The 21,318-nt window shown below is 60.2% G+C and overlaps 1 protein-coding gene across 1 annotated transcript; it reads left to right on the top strand.

Annotated features, from left to right (window-relative positions):
* Positions 1–308: 308 nt before the first annotated feature.
* EVPL (envoplakin) lies at positions 309–20,826 on the top strand. The gene is made up of 22 exons (XM_054458289.2): positions 309–655; positions 3,597–3,696; positions 4,063–4,217; positions 4,299–4,425; positions 5,179–5,304; positions 5,492–5,530; positions 5,691–5,852; positions 5,938–6,045; positions 6,168–6,263; positions 7,971–8,096; positions 8,560–8,706; positions 9,020–9,174; positions 9,362–9,459; positions 9,710–9,882; positions 12,012–12,190; positions 12,275–12,413; positions 12,531–12,724; positions 13,062–13,212; positions 15,547–15,630; positions 15,754–15,864; positions 15,987–16,079; positions 17,129–20,826. Exons 1-22 carry the CDS (start codon positions 558–560, stop codon positions 20,567–20,569), a joined length of 6,102 nt encoding a protein of 2,033 aa, XP_054314264.2. The 5' UTR covers positions 309–557; the 3' UTR covers positions 20,570–20,826.
* Positions 20,827–21,318: the final 492 nt, after the last annotated feature.

The raw sequence follows: 21,318 nt of genomic DNA, 5'->3' as shown, positions 1-21,318 counted from the left end.
GCTGGCAGGACACCCCCTCCTCTCCTGGGGGATTGAGAGCTGTGGGTGGGGGCCTGCCTGGCAGCAGGGCCTCTGAGCTGGCTGGAGGTGTTTACTAATCCTGAGCTCCGGGGCGGGGGCCTCTCCGCCCAGCCTGCGTCTGCATGTGCACGTCTGTCTCCAGCCCAGTCTGTCCTGGCCCAGCTCCTTCCCTATCTGGGTGTGATCACTGCCGCGCTCCCCTGGGCATGTGGGTGTAACAAGTCCAAACCTTCTGTGGGAGTTGGGCAGGCTCGGCTCCGCCCTCAGGGCTGTGCCCGTTCCTCCCAGACTGGTTGTGCAGGAGCAGGCATGAGTGTGGCCGTTGTGGGTGCATGCGCGGCAGGCCTGGGACCCGGCCGCCTGCTGCCTCACCTGCAAGGAGGGGCCTCCCAGAAACTCCCTTCCCCAGTGCCCAGCCGCCCCACCTCGCCAGACTTAGCTGACCAGCCAGTGAGGACGCCCGCTGCCTCCCACCTGCCCTCCTGCCCTCCTTCGCCAGCCAAGCCCATCCTGAGCCAGCACCTGCCTTTACGACCATGTTCAAGGGGCTGAGCAAAGGCTCCCAGGGGAAGGGGTCCCCCAAGGGCTCCCCTGCCAAGGGGTCCCCCAAAGGCTCCCCCAGCAAGCACAGCCGGTGAGTGGGACTGGGGGATGGGGAGCCAGGGAACTGGGGTGGGGGTGGTGCCAGGCCCAGGTCCTTGAGCCACCTGGCGGCGGCGGCGGCCCAGAGCCCAGGACCAGCCCCGTGCTGGCATTTGGTGTCCCGAGGCCAAAGGGCCCAGGGGTGGACTCTCCCTGCCTTGGGAGCCGCAGGCCCAGGCCGAACTTCAGCCCTGGCGGGAGGCAGGGGATGGCCTGGGGCTCCCTACATCCTCTAAGGCGGCCTGTGGGCCACGGATTGAGGCCGCTTAGCGGGAGAAGTGCTGGACAGGAGCCTGCACCGAGGCCCTCCTCTGCCAGAGGCTGGGAGACAGGAGAGCCTGGCTGCCTGACTGCAGCTCTGCCCCAAGGCTCTACTTGGCTGGGATGACCCCTGGAGCCTCGGTACAGGGCATGAGGACTGAGGGTGCAGGGTGGGATCCCTGGGGTAGGGACGCAGGGGCTGTGCTGCCACCTGCCTAAGCCACAGCCCTCCCCAGAGTTCTCACCCAGGGCCTGGTTGTATTGAAGAGTTAGGGGTTCATGGCTGGGCACGGTGGCTCACGCCTATAATCCCTGAACTTCAGGAGGCCAATGCAGGAGGATTCCTTGAGCCCAGGAGCTCGAGACCAGCCTGGGCAACATAGGGAGATCTTGTTTCTGTAAAAAAATAAAAATAAAACATAGCCAGGCATGGTGGCTCGTGCCTATTGCTTGAGCCCAGGAGTTTGAGGCTGCAGTGAGCCATGATCACACCCCTGCGCTCCCGCCTGGGTGACAGACTGAGACTCTGTCTTTAAAAAAAAATAAAAAAAAATCGTGGCGCAACAACTCACGCCTGCAATCCTACCACTTTGGGAGGCCGAGGCGGGTGGATCAGTTGAGCCCAGGAGTTCGAGACCAGCCTGGGCAACATGACGAAATCCCGTCTCTACAAAAAATATACAAAAATTATCTGGATGTAGTGGTGCATGCCTGTAGTCAGAGCTACTTGGGAGGCTGAGGTGAGAGGATCACTTGAGCCCAGGAAGTCGAGGCTGCAGTGAGCCGTGATCACTCCATTGCCCTCTAGCCTGGGTGACAGAGCAAGACCCTGTCTGTTAAAACAAAACAAAATAGAGCTGGGGCTTCTTTTTCCAGTGGGTGTGGTGCAGGGGGCACTGGGCCTCCTTTGGACCACCCGGCTCTCTGGGGCCCAGCCTCATCTCTCTGTGGATGGACTGGGTGGTGCTCTTCCCACCCACTGGCTTCAGCTTGTCTGCAGAGGAGGCGGCAGCCCACCTGGGTCCAGGGTGTCGAGATAAGCTCAGGGATGAAAGGCTGGTGTGGGAGTGGGGGTGCCCATTACCCCGATAGGGATCAAGGCACCAGCAGACATGGAGGCTGGGCGTCTGGGTGGACGGGAAAGACAGTGGTTAAGACTCTCAGCTAACACTCTCGCTGAGTGACCTGTCCTCCCTGGGGCACCTGAGCCCCACCCAGGGTGGAGTGTGCAGCTCCCGGTGGGAGCAGCCATCCCAGGAGGTGGGACCTGAGCAGGAGCGCCCGGGGCCCAGCACCTGCAGCTCCCACTGTCCAGGCAGGCTCCCCAGCAGTGCACTCCTGGCCTGGGGCAGCTCGGTCCTCGGGGCCCTGTTGGCTCTCATCTCACGTGCGATCCACTCGTTTGACATGAACTTACTGAGCACTTACTGCATGCCAGGACTGTTCTAGGCACTGGAGATGTCTCTGTAGACAGAACCAACAGGCCCCTGCCTTTAAGGCACTAGCCCTCTAGTGGGATAGAAACTAACACGTGCTGGGTGCCGACCCTGCACCAGGCCTGCACTGGATGTTTCAGACGGATAAATTCAATTAATGCTCACAATAGCTCTAAGGCATAGATATTTTTATTAAAATCCCGCTTTACAAGTGAGGAACCTCAGGCACAGAGAGGTTGAGTAAGTTGCCCAAGGTCACACAGCATTAATGATGGAGAAAGATGAAACCAGGCTGTTTTGGCCACAGAGTTCTTCCAGACTGCTGTGCCTTCACCAGCACTGTCCCTTTGCCTGGGGGGGGCCCATCCTTTGACCGAGTTCAAGGCTTCCCCTGCCCCAGGATAATGATCCCCCATAAGGCACTGTGCTCATGAGGCTTGGACCAATATGCCCTCTCTTAGGTCTGCTTGACCTCGTGACCTCCACAGAGTGCGTGCATGCACACAGCAGGTGCTCTATGGAGGCCGCAGGGCGAATGCACAGAAAATGCCCTGGGGGGAAGCAAGGTTTCCCCTCCGTCCCTGACCATGTGACTCAGAGCAAGTCAGGGCCCAGTCTGGGCTTTGAACCCTCAACTCTGGAGAATGTTAGGGTGCCCAGCAGTCTCTTGCGCCTGCCCCCCCTCCCCGGCTCCGACAGTGTGAGGCTCCTCTAGACGGCTACTGAAGCCAGCACTCTGGCAAAGCTCCCCGGGGTGGAGGAGGTATAGGGGAACACAGGGCTGGAGTGGGAGGAGGTGGGGGTGGGGGACCTGCTGCTGCCTCCCTGCCCCAGCCAGCCCAACTGCCCCTCCCAGGGCCCAGCCAGGCTGGCTCAGGTACTAGTGGCTGAGCCGGTGATTCACTGGCTTGGGGAGGGAAGTGGCAGGTAGCTGGGTGGGGTCGGGAACTCACTGCCGGCACAGCTGGCTGAGGCTGGGACACCGAGGCCGCCTGCCCCCCAGCACCACACAGACCTGAGACCCTCACCTTTTGACCCCTCATGTGGCGGAGCAGTGCTAACACCCCCAACCAGGACTAGCTCACAGAGCCTCCTGCAGAGAGAGACCCCAAAGTCAGGGCAGTGAGCTAGGCTGTGGGGGCAGGATGGGGTGGAGGGAGGGCAGGGGACGCCACCTAGATGGGGCACAGAGGGGCCTCCTCCACTGAGCTGCCCACTATCCCCTCCACCCACCAGGGCTGCCACCCAGGAGCTGGCCCTGCTCATCTCCCGCATGCAAGCCAGCGCCGACCAGGTGGAGCGGGACATCCTGGAGACGCAGAAGAGGCTGCAGCAGGTGAGGCCCGGGCAGCAGCTGGCAGGGCGTGGGCAGGCTGGGTGGCATGGGAGGCCCATCATCAGGACTGGCACACCCTGAGTGCCCCCTGGTGATGGTGAAGATGGGACAGATGACCTTTGTCCTGCACCGCCTGTCCCCTAACACACAGTGGGAGAGAGGGCTCAGCTCCCTTCTTTTCTGGGCTCCCCTGTGTCCTTGTCACCTGCCCCACGGACGCCCTGGGCCTGACCCTGTGCCTGGTGTGGGCCTCGAGGTTGGCCAGCATAGCTGGGGTCCCAAAGGTGGGGCTCAGGCCCACAGTGATGGGCAGCAAGGGTGTGGGGGCTCTGGGCCCTGGCCAGTCTGCCCATCTCCTGCCCACAGGACCGGCTGAACAGTGAGCAGAGCCAGGCCCTGCAGCACCAGCAGGAGACGGGTCGCAGCCTGAAGGAGGCCGAGGTGCTGCTCAAGGACCTCTTCCTGGACGTGGACAAGGCCCGGCGGCTCAAGCACCCGCAGGCTGAGGAGATTGAGAAGGAGTGAGTGGGGCTGCAGCAGGGCTGGGGGTCCCTGGGGAAGACCCAGGCCCAGCCCTGACCTGCCGGCCACCTTCTTGACAGCATCAAGCAGCTGCACGAGCGGGTGACCCAGGAGTGTGCGGAGTACCGTGCCCTGTACGAGAAGATGGTGCTGCCCCCTGACGTGGGACCCAGGGTCGACTGGGCACGCGTGCTGGAGCAGAAACAGGTCAGGAGCTCAAAGTCACACACCAGTGTGATCAGAGGGCGATACGGAACTGCATTTAACCCAGGGCCTGACTGTAGGCTTGAACAGTCAGGGTGTAGGGGTGGCTCAGGGGTCTGGGCAGGGAGACAGCAGAGCAGACAGTGCAGTCAGGGAAGACTTCCTGCAGGAGGAGGCACATGAAGAGACCTCAGAGGGGTGAGAGGGCTCGGTTGGGTCAGGGTGAAGTAGTGAGGAGAGGACAATTCCAGAAAGAAGGAGCAAAGGCTTCTGCCAGGAGGAAGCCTGGGGTTCGACGGGAAGTGGGGATTTCTGGGCGGGTGGGCAGAGCCAGGTCATGGGGCATTCTGATCCCTGGTTGAGGAGTTGTGCTTTGATGCCACACAGAAGGGGTGTCATCATGACAGTAGAGGGACAGTGGGGAAGGGTCCGGCTGGAGCAGGGCGTTCTGAGGGCCCTAGAGCTTGGCTGGAGGTGTCCAGGCAGGAAGCACTGAGGCTGGCTCACGGACAAGGCAGGATGGAGCTGGAGACTTCTCAGAGGCTGAGCCCAGCGTCTGGGAACCAGTGGGACTCAGGGGCCACTGCAGAACGGCCTCGCCCCTGGGTGAGCTGCAGGGCGTGCACCCGGTCTGCTCCCAGGCTCGTCCACGCTCTGCCCAAATGACCAAGTCCACTTCTCCGGGTGGGAGGCATGTGGGGTTCTCTGGCTCCCCACCGCGGTCCTGTGGGGACTGAGCCACCGGCTCTCCTGCAGAAGCAGGTCTGCGCAGGCCAGTACGGGCCGGGCATGGCGGAGCTGGAGCAACAGATCGCCGAGCACAACATCCTGCAGAAGGAGATCGACGCCTATGGGCAGCAGCTGCGGAGTCTCGTGGGGCCGGTGGGTGAGCCGGGAGGATGTCACATCCGGAGCCAGCCCCAGCCCCTGTTTCTCCAGTCAGAGCCGGAGCTAGATCGGCTGGGCCCTGGCGATAGGGGTGGGTGGGGTATGGCTGGCCCAGATCTTAGAGGGCCGTCTCCCTGCACCCCACCTCTCACGGGCTTGTTTCTCCCCTTGGTCGAGGCAGGATGCAGCCACCATCCGGAGCCAATACCGAGACCTACTGGTGAGCAGGAGGGAGGGTCGGGCAGGGTGGCTGCGGGTGGGCCTGGGTGGCCGCCCGGACGCTGCCCGGGGCCAGTGTTCCTGAGCGCGGCCCAATGGCGCCTTTTGCCCCCCACTTTCTCTCTCCCCACCCTGCTGCTGGCGGCGGGTCCTGAGCACAGAAGGCGGCGTCGTGGCGCGGGCAGAGCCTGGGCAGCCTGTATACGCACCTGCAGGGCTGCACGCGGCAGCTGAGCGCCCTGGCGGAGCAGCAGCGCCGCATCCTGCAGCAGGACTGGAGCGACCTCATGGCCGACCCTGAGGGCGTGCGGCGGGAGTACGAGGTCGGCTGGCAGAGGTTGGGGCCAGGTAGGGGCGGCCAGGGCCATCCTGGTCCTCACCGCCGCTCCCCACCCGACTCGCCCCCAGCACTTCAAGCAGCACGAGCTGCTGAGCCAGGAGCAGAGCGTGAACCAGCTGGAGGACGACGGCGAGCGCATGGTGGAGCTGCGGCACCCCGCGGTGGGGCCCATCCAGGTGCGCTGGGGCAGGGCACCGGAGTGAGAAGGGACGTGGTGGGCGGGGAAGTGGGGGAGGTGGGGTGGACATGGAAGGGGGGGGCGGGGCGTGGTCCGAGGGCTCCGTGCTGCCCTACCCAGGCCCACCAGGAGGCCCTGAAGATGGAGTGGCAGAACTTCCTGAACCTGTGCATCTGCCAGGAGACCCAGCTGCAGCACGTGGAGGACTACCGCCGGGTGAGCCCTGGGGCGGGAGGCAGGGACGGCAGGGGCGGCAGGGGAGGCAGGGGCGGGAGGTCCCACAGCACCCCTGCCCACAGGAGAGGCACTGCACCTCTCAACTAGACAGAGCTGGCAGGGCGCGGTGGCTCACACCTGTAATCCCAGCACTTTGGGAGGCCGAGGCTGGAGGATCACTTGAGGTCAGGAGTTCGAGATCAGCCTGGCCAACATGGTGAAACCCTGTCTCTACTAAAGATACCAAAATTAGCCAGACGTGGTGGCGGGCGCCTGTAATCCCAGCTACTCAGGAGGCTGAGGCAGGAGAATCGCTTGAACCCAGGAGGCGGAGGTTGCAGTGAGCCGAGATTGGTCCACTGCACTCCAGCCTGGGTGACAGAGAGAGACTCCACCTCAAAAATAAAATAAAATAGAGCTGTGTGGTTGCCACTCGGTCCCAGAGGGAAAGAAAGGCATGGGCACATTCTCAACAGGGTGAAGCGGTTCCCAGGGGGGTGAAAATTGGTTCTTAATGGCAGAAAAATATCTTAACTCTTTTTATGCATGAAGTACAGAGCCACATACAGCACCTAAGCTGTATTCAACATATCAGTGATATTAAAATTTCATGGGGGCCAGGCGTGGTGGCTCACACCCGTAATTCCAGCACTTTGGGAGGCCGAGCCGGGAGAATTGCTTGACCCCAGTAGTTCCAGACCAGCCTGGGCAACATAGCGAGACCCTGTCTCTATACAAATAGATAAATCTCTATCAAAATAAATAAATAAAATTTTATGGGGATGAGGTGGGGGGAAATTAAATAAAATATTTCTTAAAAGGCTCTTTAGGAGAAAATAATGAAAAAAAAAAACGGTTGAGAAACCCTGATATAATATACAACTGAGATTTGGGGGCAGATAATGTTTCATACATTTTCCTATAGAACCACAAGACTGTGATCACACACTGACAAAAATTCCGTAAAAGCACCTGGAATGCTTCTTTAAAGCACAGCTTCTTCTCTGGGGCTGGGACAAGTGCAGCTCCAATACCCTCTGTCTCAGCAAGAAGGACTTCAGGTGCTGGAGGGAGGCAGGTGACGGTGCCCTTCATTTGTGCAGGAAGGACGAGGACCAAGTGTTTTATGACCCACTTAAAAAAAATAAGTTCAGTGCACGAATAAGACCCCATTTGCAAGAGCACACCAGTGATAAAAGGTCCTGCCGCCTGGGTAGGAAAAAGAAAGACCGACCAGAGTAGGGGAGAGTGACAGTTTAGGTTTATCTGGTTTAAGTTTAGCTGGTTTAGGTTTATCCGGTTTGTGTTTAGCTGGTTTAGGTTTAGCTGGTTTAGGTGTATCTGGTTTGTGTTTGGCTGGTTTAGGTTTAGCTGGTTTCGGTTTAGGTGGTTTGTGTTTAGCTGGTTTAGATTTAGCTGGTTTAAGTTTAGCTGGTTTAGGTTTACCTGGTTTAGGTTTTTCTGGTTTAGGTTTAGCTGATTTGTGTTTAGTTGGTTTAGGTTTAGCTGGCTTAGGGGTTACTGGTTTAGTTTAGCTGGTTCACATTTATCTGGTTTGTGTTTAGCTGGTTTGTATTTAGCTGGTTTAGGTTTAGCTGCTTTGTGTTTAGCTGGTTTAGGTTTACCTGGCTTAGGTTCAGCTGGTTTGTAGGGTCAGTGGGCAGCAGGTTGCCCCAGGCTCTGCCCTCAACCACCCGGTGAACTCAGTTCCAGGAAGAGGCGGACTCAGTCAGCCAGACCCTGGCGAAGCTCAACTCCAACTTGGATGCCAAGTCCAACCCTGCACCTGGGGGCCCCCCTGGCGCCCCCACAGAGCTGCTGCAACAGCTGGAGGTGAGACAACCCCACCAGGCCATCTGCACCCCACTTCTGGGAATTGGTCCTGTCCATCTTTCTGGGCCTCACCCCTTCTGCCTCGGTACCTAGTCTATCCCAAGCCCTGGCCTGTGTGCTGGCGGGGGATCTGCTCTAGCAGGAGGCTGGCCAGGTACCAGCAAGCTCCTCCCACCTCTGGACGTCAGTTTCCTCATTTGCAGTGGGACAAGGGCAGCCTGGGAGAGCTCTGAGGCCCGTCTCGCTTCTGCTCGGAGGCCTGGGTGATGCTGTGCCATCCCCCTCCCTGCAACTAGCAGATCCCAGGATCCTAGGCCCCCAGAGAGGGGCTCCTTTTACTTTGCTGACTTAGAGACCCCTGCCTTCATGAAGGCCAGCCTCTAGGCCTTTTGAAGGACGGGTATGGTGTGGCCAGCCTCCAATGCAGCCTGGCCTGAGTCCCCACTGCCTGGGCCCCCGGCAGGCAGAGGAAAAACAGCTGGCTGTCACCGAGAGGGCCACTGGGGACCTGCAGCGGCGAAGCCGGGATGTGGCCCCTCTGCCACAGCGAAGAAACCCGCCTCAGCAGCCCCTGCACGTGGACAGCATCTGCGACTGGGACTCAGGAGAAGTGCGAACTCCCCCACCTCACCCCTGCCACCATCCAGCCCCACCCAACCCATCCCCTACCCCTGCCCAAGCCCATCCCTGCTCCATCCCCAGCTGTCTCCTGCGCCCACTTTCACCCTACTCCTTCCCTTGACCCAGACCCTCCTCTCTCCAAGTCCTGTCCTGCCTCTTTTCTACCCCAGCGTCTCCCACCCTACTCTTGTCCCTGCTCCAGCTGCTGTCCCTATCTGTCTCTGTCCCCAGCCCCTACTCTGCCCTGGCCTTGGCCCCCTGCCCCTGAGCCCGCAGGAGCCGCTCCCTTTCTGTGCCCCCAGGTGCAGCTGCTGCGGGGTGAGCGGTATAAGCTGATAGATAACACTGACCTGTACACCTGGGTCGTGCAGGGCCCTGGTGGGGAGACCAAGCGTGCTCCCGCCGCCTGCTTCTGCATCCCAGCACCAGACCCTGATGCCGTGGCCAGGGCCTCCCGGTAGGTCTGTGTAGGGATACTCAGGGGCAGGCTGTGGGCAGAGCAGGCCAGCCCTGTGCTGTCCAAGCCCATGCCCCGGCAGACCCCTGCTCAAAGGCCAGCCTCCACCTGAAGCTGCGTCTACTGGGGCTGGGGAGGGAGAGAGGCAGAGTGAGGACCTCTTTCTCCAATCCCCTCTTCGTTCTAGGCTGGCCTCGGAGCTGCAGGCCCTGAAGCAGAAATTGGCCACAGTCCAGAGCCGCCTGAAGGCCAGTGCTGCAGAGTCTCTTCGGCCCAGCCAGCAGGGTACCCAGGGTGGCCCGGGGGAGGGGTGGCTGTGGGGCTAGAAAGAGTAGATTCCGACTTCCGGCTGGTCTGTGATGGGCAGGGGTCGCCTTGGGTTAGGGACCATCACTCTGGGGATTTCATCTCTGGGGTGGCCCTGCCCATCCCCTCCACCCTACCCCGATAGGACCCTCTGTGGGCACCTGGTGGGGGCACCCATCTGGCAGTCTGGAGATAGGCCCTGGGCCCTCACCGGCACCTCTGTCCCCAGCTCCATCTGGCTCGGCCCCGGCCAACCCACATGCCCAGAAGCTCCTGACACAGATGACCCGGCTGGATGGAGACCTGGGACAGATAGAGAGGCAGGTGCTGGCCTGGGCGCGGGCCCCGCTGAGCCGCACCACACCCCTGGAGGACCTGGAGGGCCGCATCCACAGCAATGAGGTAGGTGAGCGGCGGAAGGGGGCGGCTGGGATGAGAAGCGGCCCGGCCCTGGTGCTCACACTTGAGGGAGGTGAGGCAAGTGCAGGAGCAGTGGCTGGGACGGAGGTGGAGAAGGGTGTGGACAGACCCGGGCTCAGACAAGCTGGTTCCCCTCCTGGCTCCTCCACTGACCAGCTCTGGGATCTTAGACTACATAACTCTCTGGGCCTTGGTTTCCTCATCCCTGAAGCAGATGTAATAATGCCCAGCTCACCTGATCATTCAGGAAGGTTCCAGTAGGGCCCAATGTCAACAACCCCAGGAGGTATTCTGGCGAAGCTCCTGAAATAGCAAGGAAGCCTGGAGAATCTTAGGAAGAGATGTCCCCTGGCTGCAAGGGGGAGCCTACCTGGGGAGGTTGCAGCGTTGTGTAAACTCCTTACCCAAGAACAGCAAGCTCTCTGCCACGTGGACTCAACACTCCCAAAAGTGCTCAGAGTGAAACCCACACCGGGCCACAGCCAGGGTTATCCTTCCAAACCAGTTTCTTTTCTTTTCTTGAGACAAAGTCTCTCTGCATCACCCAGGCTGGAGTGCAGTGGCACGATCTCGGCTCACTGCAACTTCTGCCTCCCAGGTTCAAGCAATTCTCCTGCCTCAACCTCCGGAGTAGCTGGGATTACAGGCACACACCAACATGCCCAACTAATTTTTGTATTTTTAGTAGAGACGGGGTTTCACCATGTTGGCCAGGCTGATGTCAAACTCCTGACCTCAAGTGATCCACCCATCTCGGCCTCTCAGAGTGCTGGGATTACAGGCGTGAGCCACCGCACCTGGTCTGTTTTTTGTTTTTTGTTTTTTGTTTTTTGAGATGGGGTCTCACTTTGTCACCCAGGCTGGAATGCAGTGGTGTGCAGTGGTATAATCTCAGCTCACTGCAACCTCCACCTCCTAGACTTGAGTGATCCTCCCACCTCAGCCTCCCGAGTAGTTGGGACCACAGGTGCAACACTGAGCCCAGCTAATTTTTTTGGTAGAGATGGGGTTTTGCCATGTTGCCCAGGCTGGTCTCAAACTCCTGAGCTCAAGCGATCCTCCTGCCTCAGCCTCCCAAAGTGCTAGGATGACAGGCATGAGCCACTGCACTTGGCCATATTATTATTATTTTGAGACGGGGTCTTGCTTTGTTGCCCAGGCTGGAGGGCAGCGGCGTGATCAAGGCTCACTGTAGCCTCAACCTCCTGGTCTCAAACAATCCCCCTGTCTTCACCTCCTAAGAAGCTGGGTCCTTAGGTTTTGAAGTCATAGCATCTGCCACGTCAGTGGTGTTGGGGTCCAGGAGAAGCCCAGTTAGACTGGGCGGTGGGTGGTGCCTGGTGCAGAGTCAGCACTGCTCGGTGATGGACCAGGCAGATGAGTGAATAACTGATGAAAGAATGAGGGCAACAGTCCCTACTGGGCAGAGCCAGGGCTTTGGCTGGAGAGACAGGGCCGGGGGACCTGATGGTCTTGTGAGCAGGACAGTGACATGAAGATGACTGTAGGTAACTGTGTGCCTGGTGCTCGCTGCTGAGCTCAGGACACTGGCTCTTGTGTCATCCTCCCATCAATCATTCTTATTTATTTATTTTTGAGATGGAGTCTTGCTCTTGTCACCCAGGCTGGAGTGCAGCGGCATGATCTCAGCTTGCTGCAACCCCCACCTCCTGGGGTTCCAGCAATTCTCCTGCCTCAGCCTCCTGGGTAGCTGGGATTACACGTGCGCGCCGCTACGGGTGGCTAATTTTTGTATTTTTAGTAGAGACGGTTTCGCCATGTTGGCCAGGCTGGTCTCGAACTCCTGACCTCAAGCAACCCACCCGCCTGGGCCTCCCAAAGTGCTAGGAATACAGGTGTGAGCCACTGCGCCCGGCCCCTCCTATCAATCATTTTGTAGATGAGGAGACTGAGGGTCAGACAGGTTGATCTGCCCCAGGTCATCCACAGAGGAACGAGTGGGGCCAGGACTGAACGCAGTTCTCTGGCCTGAGCCCAAGCATGTACCCACCACACTCTACTGCCTCCATGGGCGCAGAGTTAGGGTATTCTGGTAGAAGTGTCGGGCGGAACCCACCTGCCCAGAGATCCCTGACCCCGCCCCTCTTCAGGGTACAGCCCAGCGCCTGCAGAGCCTGGGAACGGAGAAGAAGACAGCCCAGAAGGAGTGCGAGGCGTTTCTGTCTACGCGGCCCGTGGGCCCCGCTGCCCTGCAGCTGCCCGTAGCCCTCAACAGCGTGAAGAACAATTTCAGTGATGTGCAGGTTCTGTGCAGCCTCTACGGGGAGAAGTGAGTGCTCTGGGGACGGGGCAGCCAGGCAGGGCAGCAGGGTGCGGCCCAGGGAGCGTCTGAGCCTTGCCTCCTCTGCGGCAGAGCCAAGGCTGCCCTGGGTCTGGAGCGGCAGATCCAGGATGCGGACAGGGTCATCCGAGGCTTCGAGGCCACCCTGGTGCAGGAGGCCCCCATCCCTGCTGAACCGGGGGCTCTGCGGGAGAGGGTCAGCGAGCTGCAGGTAAGGGACCAGCCGGGGCCTCCTGGTGGCAGGGGGACCCAGCATTCAGGGGCGGGTGGGTGGACACGGCGTCTCCCCAGCCACGAGGGTGCACGGCTGCGTCCCCTCCTCCCGCAGCGCCAGCGGAGGGAGCTGCTGGAACAGCAGACCTGCGTGCTGCGGCTGCACCGCGCGCTGAAGGCCTCGGAGCACGCATGCGCCGCGCTGCAGAACAACTTCCAGGAGTTCTGCCAAGACCTGCCTCGCCAGCAGCGCCAGGTGCGAGCCCTCACGGACCGCTACCACGCCGCAGGGGACCAGCTGGACCTGCGGTGAGCGACTGGGTCCTCGGGGCACAGGGTGTGGGCTGGTGCAGAGCCAGGCATTGCTGTCTACAAGCTGTGTGATGCTGGGCTAGTGACTTCACTTCTCTGAAGCTGTTTCCTCACCTCTAAAATGGGATAACAAGCACTTACCTCCCAGGGTGGTGCCTGGTAGAGACGGTCCCATCTCTGAATTCCCAGGGTCAGGGAGTGGGGATCTGCACAGCAGGCCACTCGGGCCTCCTGACCTGCCCCCAGGAGGAGGCTCCCACCAGCCTCCCTGTGCACCTGCCCCTGTCCCCAGAGGGCAGGTCTTATCTCTGTTCTGGGCCTCGTCCTCCTGCAGGGAGAAGATGGTGCAGGATGCCGCCCTCACCTACCAGAAGTTCAAGAACTGCAAGGATAACCTGAGCTCCTGGCTGGAGCACCTGCCCCACAGCCAGGTGCGGCCCAGCGACGGCCCCAGCCAGATCGCCTACAAGCTGCAGGCGCAGGAGGTGAGGCTGGGGCAGGGACAGCTGCCTGTGCCCATGTGGCCCCCTAGTGGCCAAAGCTCAGAAGCGCTCTAAGGGGCTTCAAAGCCCAGGCCATGGAGGCCTTGGGCCCCTTCCCTGGCCTCCAGCTGAAATGCTCCTCTTTGCCCACAGACGGGGCCAGCCCATCTCTGTCTGGCCTGACTGGGGCAGTGGGATTTACAAGCTCAGGCCACAGAGCCCTGAGGGTTCCGGCCACTACTGCATCTTCCTCATACTCGTCAAGCCCCTGCCATGTACCAGGCAATGGGTTCACTGGGGTACAACCCTGCACCCTGGCAGCTCCCAGTCTGGTGGGGGAGGTCTGTGATGCCAATAAGCGTTGGTGGGAGAAGCCAGCGTGCTGTGGGTGCCCCCAGGCTGGGCACCCATGCGGGTCAGGGTCGGTGGTGTGGGAGGAAGCAAGGTTAGCCGGGGGAGGGATGAAATGTCCCATGCAGAGGGCATGGCATCAGAGGAAAGGAGGGGAACTCAGGGACAAGGGCGACCAGATGGGCAGACCACACAGGCCCTTCTGGCACAGGATCCAGGCTGCATTTTCTCCTGCGGCCCCCAGAAGCTGCTGGGGAGGGGATGCTTCCAGGCCAGTGTTTAGAAGCTGGCTCTGGCTGCCGAGTAGAGAAAGGCTAAGAGGGTGGGAATGAAGACATGGAGGCCCACGAGGAGCCAGGGTGGAAATCCAGGTGAGACAGAGTGGTGGCCTGGCCGGGGAAGGGACCATGGCACAGGGCGAGGTGGGCAGATCTGAGATGGAGATGGCAGAATTAGGTGGACTTGGTGACTGCTTGAAGGCAACAGTGAGTGAGATGGACGGGGCCCGGTGGTGCCCAGGGTTCTGTTGGGGACAACCGGGAAGAGGGGGCACCTCCACCTGAGGTGGGAGCACAGGGAACAGAGCATATTTGGGGAGGGAATGGGGCCGGCTGGGTCATGCTGAAATGAGGTGGCCAGGACAGCCGAGGGCAGCGGGGAGGTGGAGGCAGGCATATGGGAGGGAACTGGGGCTGGGGGTTCCCCTAGGAGCTCAAGAGCAAAGATGGGTCTGGGACTGCTGGAAAATGAGAATATCTGGGGAGAGAGTAGGGAGGTGACATTGGGAAGGGGGCCTGGGACAGAGATTCTCAGCCCTGGCTGCAAACTAGAATCTCCCAGAGAGCTTCTAAAACATCCCCAGGCCAGGACCCCTCCCCAGACCAAATAAGTTGGATTATTGTGGTCAGAGCATCAGTATATTAAGTTCCCAGGTGAATAAAAGTGGGCATCCCATGTTGAGAACTTTCCAATTGGAGCCATGGTTCTGGATGAGCTGTAGCAGCATCACCTGGGGACTTGTCAGAAATATGAATTCTCAGGCCGGGCGCGGTGGCTCACGCCTGTAATCCCAGCACTTTGGGAGGCCGAGGCGGGTGGATCACGAGGTCAGGAGATCGAGACCATCCTGGCTAACACAGTGAAACCCCATCTCTACTAAAAATACAAAAAATTAGCTGGGCACGGTGGTGGGCACCTGTAGTCCCAGCTACTCGGAGGCTTTGGCAGGAGAATGGTGTGAACCCGGGAGGCGGAGCTTGCAGTGAGCCGAGATAGCGCCACTGCACTCCATCCTGGGCGACAGAGCGAGACTCCATCTCAAAAAAAACCAAAAACAAACAAACAAAAAAGAATTCTCAGGGCCACCTGGACCTGCTGGATCTGATGTGCAGGTGGGCCCCGCATGCCTGCCTCCCACAGGCCCCAGCTGATGCTCGCAGATACTACTGTGCTAGAACGGAACTCTGAGGGGCACAAGGCCGAAGAAAGGTAGCTCATGCCTCTAATCCCAGCACTTTGGGAGGCTGAGGCTGGCAGATCACCTGAGGTCAGGAGTTCGAGTCCAGCCTGGCCAACATGGTGAAAACCCATCTCTACTAAAAATATAAAAATTAGCCTGGCATGGTGGCAGACACCTGTAATCCCAGCTACTCAGGAAGCTGAGGCATGAAAATCGCTTGAACCCAGGAGGCTGCTGTGAGCCGAGATCACGCACTCCAACCTGGGTGACAGAGCGAGACTCGATCTCAAAAAAAAAAAAAAAAAAAGAAAGAAAGGGATTCTGCCAAGGTGCCTCGGAGAGGAAGGAGGAAAAGCAGAGAGAATGATGTCAGGGAAAGGAGGGAGTTTGGCCCAGGTCTCCCTCCCTGCCCTTTCTTGTCCCTGGGAGGCAGCTCTGGCTGACTGTGGCCCTGGAGCCACTGGCTAGAGGAGAGTCAGGGTGAGTGGCATTTCCTGGCCCCCTGACTCTGGATTCTTCCCTGGCAGAGGCTGATGCAGGAGATCCAGAGCCGAGAGCGGGACAGGGCCACGGCATCCCGCCTCTCCCAGGCCCTGCAGGCAGCGCTCCAGGTAAGCAGCTTGCCTTTAGCGTGCCCCTCTCCATGCATCACCCTTGTCCCTCTTCCAGCCCTATCCCCCACACCCAGCCTCCCCCACTGGCTGCCAGCCTGCTGTCCTTTCCTCCCTGCTCAGGACTATGAGCTCCAGGCAGACACCTACCGCTGCTCTTTGGAGCCCACCCTGGGAGTGTCAGTCCCCAAGAGACCCCGAGTGGCTCCCCTGCAGGAGAGCATCCAGGCCCAGGTGAGATGGGACCTGGCGGGGATCAGTGGACGTTGGCACCAGCTCTGCAGGCTCCAAGGCAGGAGCTGACTCTGCCCTTCCCTTCTCCCTCTGCCCTCTCCCTCTCCCTCTGCCCTCTCCAGGAGAAGAACCTTGCAAAGGCCTATACTGAGGTTGCAGCAGCACAGCAGCAGCTGCTCCAGCAGCTGGAGTTTGCTAGAAAAATGCTGGAGAAGGTACATAGACAACACCTACACCTTTCCCACAACAGCCAAGAATAACCAGGAATGCCCACTCCATTCCCAAAATGCCAGGCTGTCACCCTGGTAGTTTCCCTTCCTCCTCTCCCTCCTGCCTGCAGCCCCTGGGCAGCTCTGGCTGCTGGAGAGGGGAGCGGATTCCGGCCACCCAGTTTTCTCTCCAGCAGCTCTTACAGGCTGGTGTCCATCCCAGGGTTAGGCCCTGGAGATGGCATTCAGTGTGGTCACAGCTTGGCTACTGGGCATCCTCCAATGGGACAGGACCTCTAACCCCAGAGAGCAGAGAAAATCCCCTAGAGCCTTTGGCCTCAGCCACCTGGCTCTCCACCCTCGGCCTACACACTACACACCCTCGAGCCAGAACTTCTCCAGGACTCCTGGTGACTTGCCAGCTTTTCTGTTACCCTCAGCCACAATTAGGGTCCCTGGATGGAAGGGGAAAGGGGAAAGGTTCTGGAGAGACAGGGAGAACCTGTCCTGTTTGCACTTTTTTTTTTTTTTTTTTTGAGATGGAGTCTTGCTCTATCACCAAAGTTGGAGTGCAGTGGCGCAATCTCAGCTCACTGCAACCTCTGCCTCCCCGGTTCAAGCGATTCTCCTGCCTCGGCCTCCTGAGTAACTGGGATTACAGGCATGCGTCACCACGCCCAGCTAATTTTTTGGATTTTTAGTAGAGACGGGGTTTCACTATGTTGATCAGGCTGGTCTCGAACTCCTGACCTCAGGTGATCCACCCACCTTGGCCTCCCAAAGTGTTGGGATTAAAGGCATCAGCCATCGCACCTGGCCCCTATTTGCGCTTTCTAATGCAAACCAGGCCTGCACACTGCCTTGGGTCCTAAAATCATTGCATTGACTGGGTCTTCTCAAAATCCTATATCCAAGCATCTTAGGTCTCCAGCTCCACCTCTGAGGACCCACTGGGGAGTCTCAGGAAACAGGGAGAGGTCTTTCATCTCAGGAAAAACATGAAGCTCCTATCTCCACCACCCACCCCCATGCTCTACCCTTCTTCCTCTCTGCAGAAGGAGCTCAGTGAAGACATCCGAAGGACCTATGATGCAAAGCAGGGCTCTGAGAGCCCTACCCAAGCAGGGAGAGAGTCAGAGGCCCTGAAGGCCCAGCTGGAAGAGGAGAGGAAGCGGGTAGCTCAGGTGCAGCATGAGCTGGAGGCGCAGAGGAGCCAACTGCTGCAGCTGAGGACCCAGCGGCCCTTGGAGAGGCTGGAGGAGACCGAAGTGGTGGAGTTCTACCGGGACCCCCAGCTGGAGGGCAGCCTGTCCAGGGTGAAGGCCCAGATGGAAGAGGAGGGCAAGCGGCGGGCTGGCCTGCAGGCAGACCTGGAAGTGGCAGCCCAGAAGGTCGTGCAGCTGGAAAGCAAGAGGAAGACCATGCAGCCTCATCTGCTGACCAAGGAGGTCACCCAGGTGGAGAGGGACCCTGGCCTGGACAGCCAGGCGGCCCAGCTCAGGATCCAGATCCAGCAGCTCCGCGGAGAGGATGCTGTCATCTCGGCCCGGCTGGAAGGGCTGAAGAAGGAGCTACTGGCCCTTGAGAAGAGGGAGGTGGACGTGAAGGAGAAGGTCATGGTGAAAGAGGTGGTCAAGGTGGAGAAGAATCTGGAAATGGTCAAGGCGGCCCAGGCTCTGAGGCTGCAGATGGAGGAGGATGCTGCGCGGAGGAAGCAGGCGGAGGAGGCTGTGGCCAAGCTACAGGCTCGTATACAAGACCTGGAGCGGGCTATCAGCTCAGTGGAGCCCAAGGTCATCGTAAAGGAGGTGAAGAAGGTGGAGCAGGACCCAGGGCTCCTCCAGGAGTCCTCCAGGCTGAGGAGCCTCCTCGAGGAGGAGAGGACCAAGAACGCGACCCTGGCCAGGGAGCTGAGTGACCTGCACAGCAAGTACAGCGTGGTGGAGAAGCAGAGGCCCAAAGTGCAGCTCCAGGAGCGAGTCCACGAGATCTTCCAGGTGGATCCGGAGACAGAGCAGGAGATCACTCGGCTCAAGGCCAAGCTGCTGGAGATGGCGGGCAGGAGGAGTGGTGTGGAGAAAGAGGTGGAGAAGCTGCTGCCCGACCTGGAGGTCCTGCGGGCCCAGAAGCCCACGGTGGAGTACAAGGAGGTGACCCAGGAGGTGGTGAGGCATGAGAGGAGCCCCGAGGTGCTGCGCGAGATCGACCGCCTGAAGGCTCAGCTCAACGAGCTCGTCAACAGCCACGGGCGCTCCCAGGAGCAGCTCATCCGCCTGCAGGGTGAGCGCGACGAGTGGAGGCGCGAGCGGGCCAAGGTGGAAACCAAGACGGTGAGCAAGGAGGTGGTGCGCCACGAGAAGGACCCGGTGCTGGAGAAAGAAGCAGAGCGGCTCCGCCAGGAGGTGCGGGAGGCGGCCCAGAAGAGGCGGGCCGCGGAGGACGCGGTGTACGAGCTGCAGAGCAAGCGCCTGCTGCTGGAGAGGAGGAAGCCCGAAGAGAAGGTGGTGGTGCAGGAGGTGGTGGTCACCCAGAAGGACCCGAAGCTGCGCGAGGAGCACAGCCGGCTGAGCCGGAGCCTGGATGAGGAGGTGGGCCGGCGGCGCCAGCTGGAGCTTGAGGTGCAGCAGCTGCGGGCCGGCGTGGAGGAGCAGGAGGGCCTGCTCAGCTTCCAGGAGGACCGCAGCAAGAAGCTGGCCGTGGAGAGGGAGCTGCGGCAGCTGACCTTGAGGATCCAGGAGCTCGAGAAGCGGCCTCCCACGGTGCAGGAGAAGATCATCATGGAGGAAGTGGTCAAGCTGGAGAAGGACCCGGACCTGGAGAAGTCCACGGAAGCCCTGCGGCGGGACCTGGACCAGGAGAAGACCCAGGTGACGGAGCTGCATCGGGAGTGCAAGAACCTGCAGGTCCAGATTGACGTCCTCCAGAAAGCCAAATCGCAGGAGAAGACCATCTACAAGGAAGTGATCCGGGTGCAGAAGGACCGCGTGCTGGAGGATGAGCGGGCCCGCGTGTGGGAGATGCTCAACAGGGAGCGCACGGCCCGGCAGGCCCGGGAGGAGGAGGCGCGGCGCCTGCGGGAGCGCATTGACCGGGCCGAGACGCTGGGGAGAACCTGGTCCCGGGAGGAGTCCGAGCTGCAGAGGGCCCGGGACCAGGCAGACCAGGAGCGTGGGCGGCTGCAGCAGGAGCTGCGGGTTCTGGAGAGGCAGAAGCAGCAGCAGACACTGCAGCTGCAGGAGTCGTCGAAGCTGCTCAGCCAGAAGACGGAGAGCGAGCGGCAGAAGGCGGCCCAGCGGGGCCAGGAGCTCTCACGGCTCGAGGCGGCCATCCTCCGCGAGAAGGACCAGATCTACGAGAAGGAGCGGACGCTCCGGGACCTCCACGCCAAGGTGAGCCGGGAGGAGCTCAGCCAGGAGACCCAGACGCGAGAGACCAACCTTTCCACCAAGATCTCCATCCTGGAACCCGAGACGGGGAAGGACATGTCCCCGTACGAGGCCTACAAGAGGGGCATCATCGACAGGGGCCAGTACTTGCAGCTCCAGGAGCTCGAGTGTGACTGGGAGGAGGTCACCACCTCGGGGCCCTGCGGGGAGGAGTCTGTGCTCCTGGACCGCAAGAGCGGGAAGCAGTACTCCATCGAGGCCGCCCTCCGCTGCCGGCGCATCTCTAAGGAGGAGTACCATCTGTACAAGGACGGCCACCTACCCATCTCAGAGTTTGCGCTGCTTGTGGCTGGGGAGACCAAGCCAAGCTCCTCACTGTCCATCGGCTCTATCATCTCCAAGTCCCCGCTCGCCTCCCCGGTCCCCCAGAGCACCAGTTTCTTCTCTCCCAGCTTCTCTCTCGGGCTCGGTGATGACAGCTTCCCTATCGCCGGGATCTATGACACAACCACAGACAACAAGTGCAGCATCAAGACGGCCGTGGCCAAGAACATGCTGGACCCCATCACTGGGCAGAAGCTACTGGAGGCCCAGGCAGCCACAGGGGGCATCGTGGACCTGCTCAGCCGTGAGCGCTACTCTGTGCACAAGGCAATGGAGAGGGGCCTGATCGAGAACACCTCCACGCAGAGGCTGCTCAACGCCCAGAAGGCCTTCACCGGCATCGAGGACCCCGTCACCAAGAAGAGGCTGTCGGTGGGCGAGGCCGTCCAGAAGGGCTGGATGCCCCGGGAGAGCGTGCTCCCACACCTGCAGGTGCAGCACCTGACCGGGGGGCTCATCGACCCCAAGAGGACAGGCCGCATCCCCATCCAGCAGGCCCTCCTCTCCGGGATGATCAGTGAAGAGCTGGCCCAGCTCCTGCAGGACGAGTCCAGCTACGAGAAGGATTTGACAGACCCCATCTCCAAGGAACGGCTGAGCTACAAGGAGGCCATGGGCCGCTGCCGCAAAGACCCCCTGAGCGGCCTGCTGCTCCTGCCAGCGGCACTGGAGGGGTACCGCTGCTACCGCTCCGCCTCCCCCACTGTCCTGCGCTCCCTTTGCTGACACAGGCCAAGCAGCCAGTGGGGAAGCACGTGTGTTGGGCCAGGTAGGATACGTACACCTCTTGCCTCAGAGCAGCCTCATCCCAGGCAGTGCGTCTCCCCTCTGTCCGACCACTGTTTTATTATTTTACTAACATGGTGATGGGCTCCCTCCCCTAACCTTGGTGCCTGATCCATCCCCAGACCAGGACAGCAGCCACTCAGTTCTTCCTCCACCTCCACCCAGTGATCCCAATAAACGAATTCTGTCTCCCCGTGCCACGTGGTGTCCCATTCATTCACATTTGAGAGTGCAGGACCCATGTGTCTGCGGGATGAGTGCAAGGACAGCGTTGCTCGAGTCCTTGCCTGGGCGGACGTGCTCAATTTGCCTGCCTGGGAAATAGGCATCCTTGGAGGGCTGTGCTTCCTTGAGTGCAGGGCAGGGATGCGGTGGCAGGTCATGGAAAGAGATTATGGCTTAAAATCACTAAAGGAGGCTGGGCACAGTGGCTCACACCTGTAATCCCAGCATTTAGGGAGGCCAAGGCGGGTGGATCCGAGGTCAGGAGTTGGAGACCAGCCTGACCAACATGGTGAAACCCCGGCTCTACTAAAAATATAAAAATTAGCTGGGTGTGGTGGTGTGCACCTAAAATCCCCACTACTCAGGAGGCTGAGGCAGGAGAATCACTTGAACCTGGGAGGCGGAGGTTCCAGTGAGCAGAGATCACGCCACTGCACTCTACCCTGGGCAACAGGGTAGACCTG

Source organism: Pongo pygmaeus, chromosome 19, assembly GCF_028885625.2.
Source record: "Pongo pygmaeus isolate AG05252 chromosome 19, NHGRI_mPonPyg2-v2.0_pri, whole genome shotgun sequence".
Classification (NCBI taxonomy): domain Eukaryota; kingdom Metazoa; phylum Chordata; class Mammalia; order Primates; family Hominidae; genus Pongo; species Pongo pygmaeus.
The sequence above is the reverse complement of the archived record's forward strand: the minus strand, read 5'-3'. Positions and strand labels throughout refer to the sequence as shown.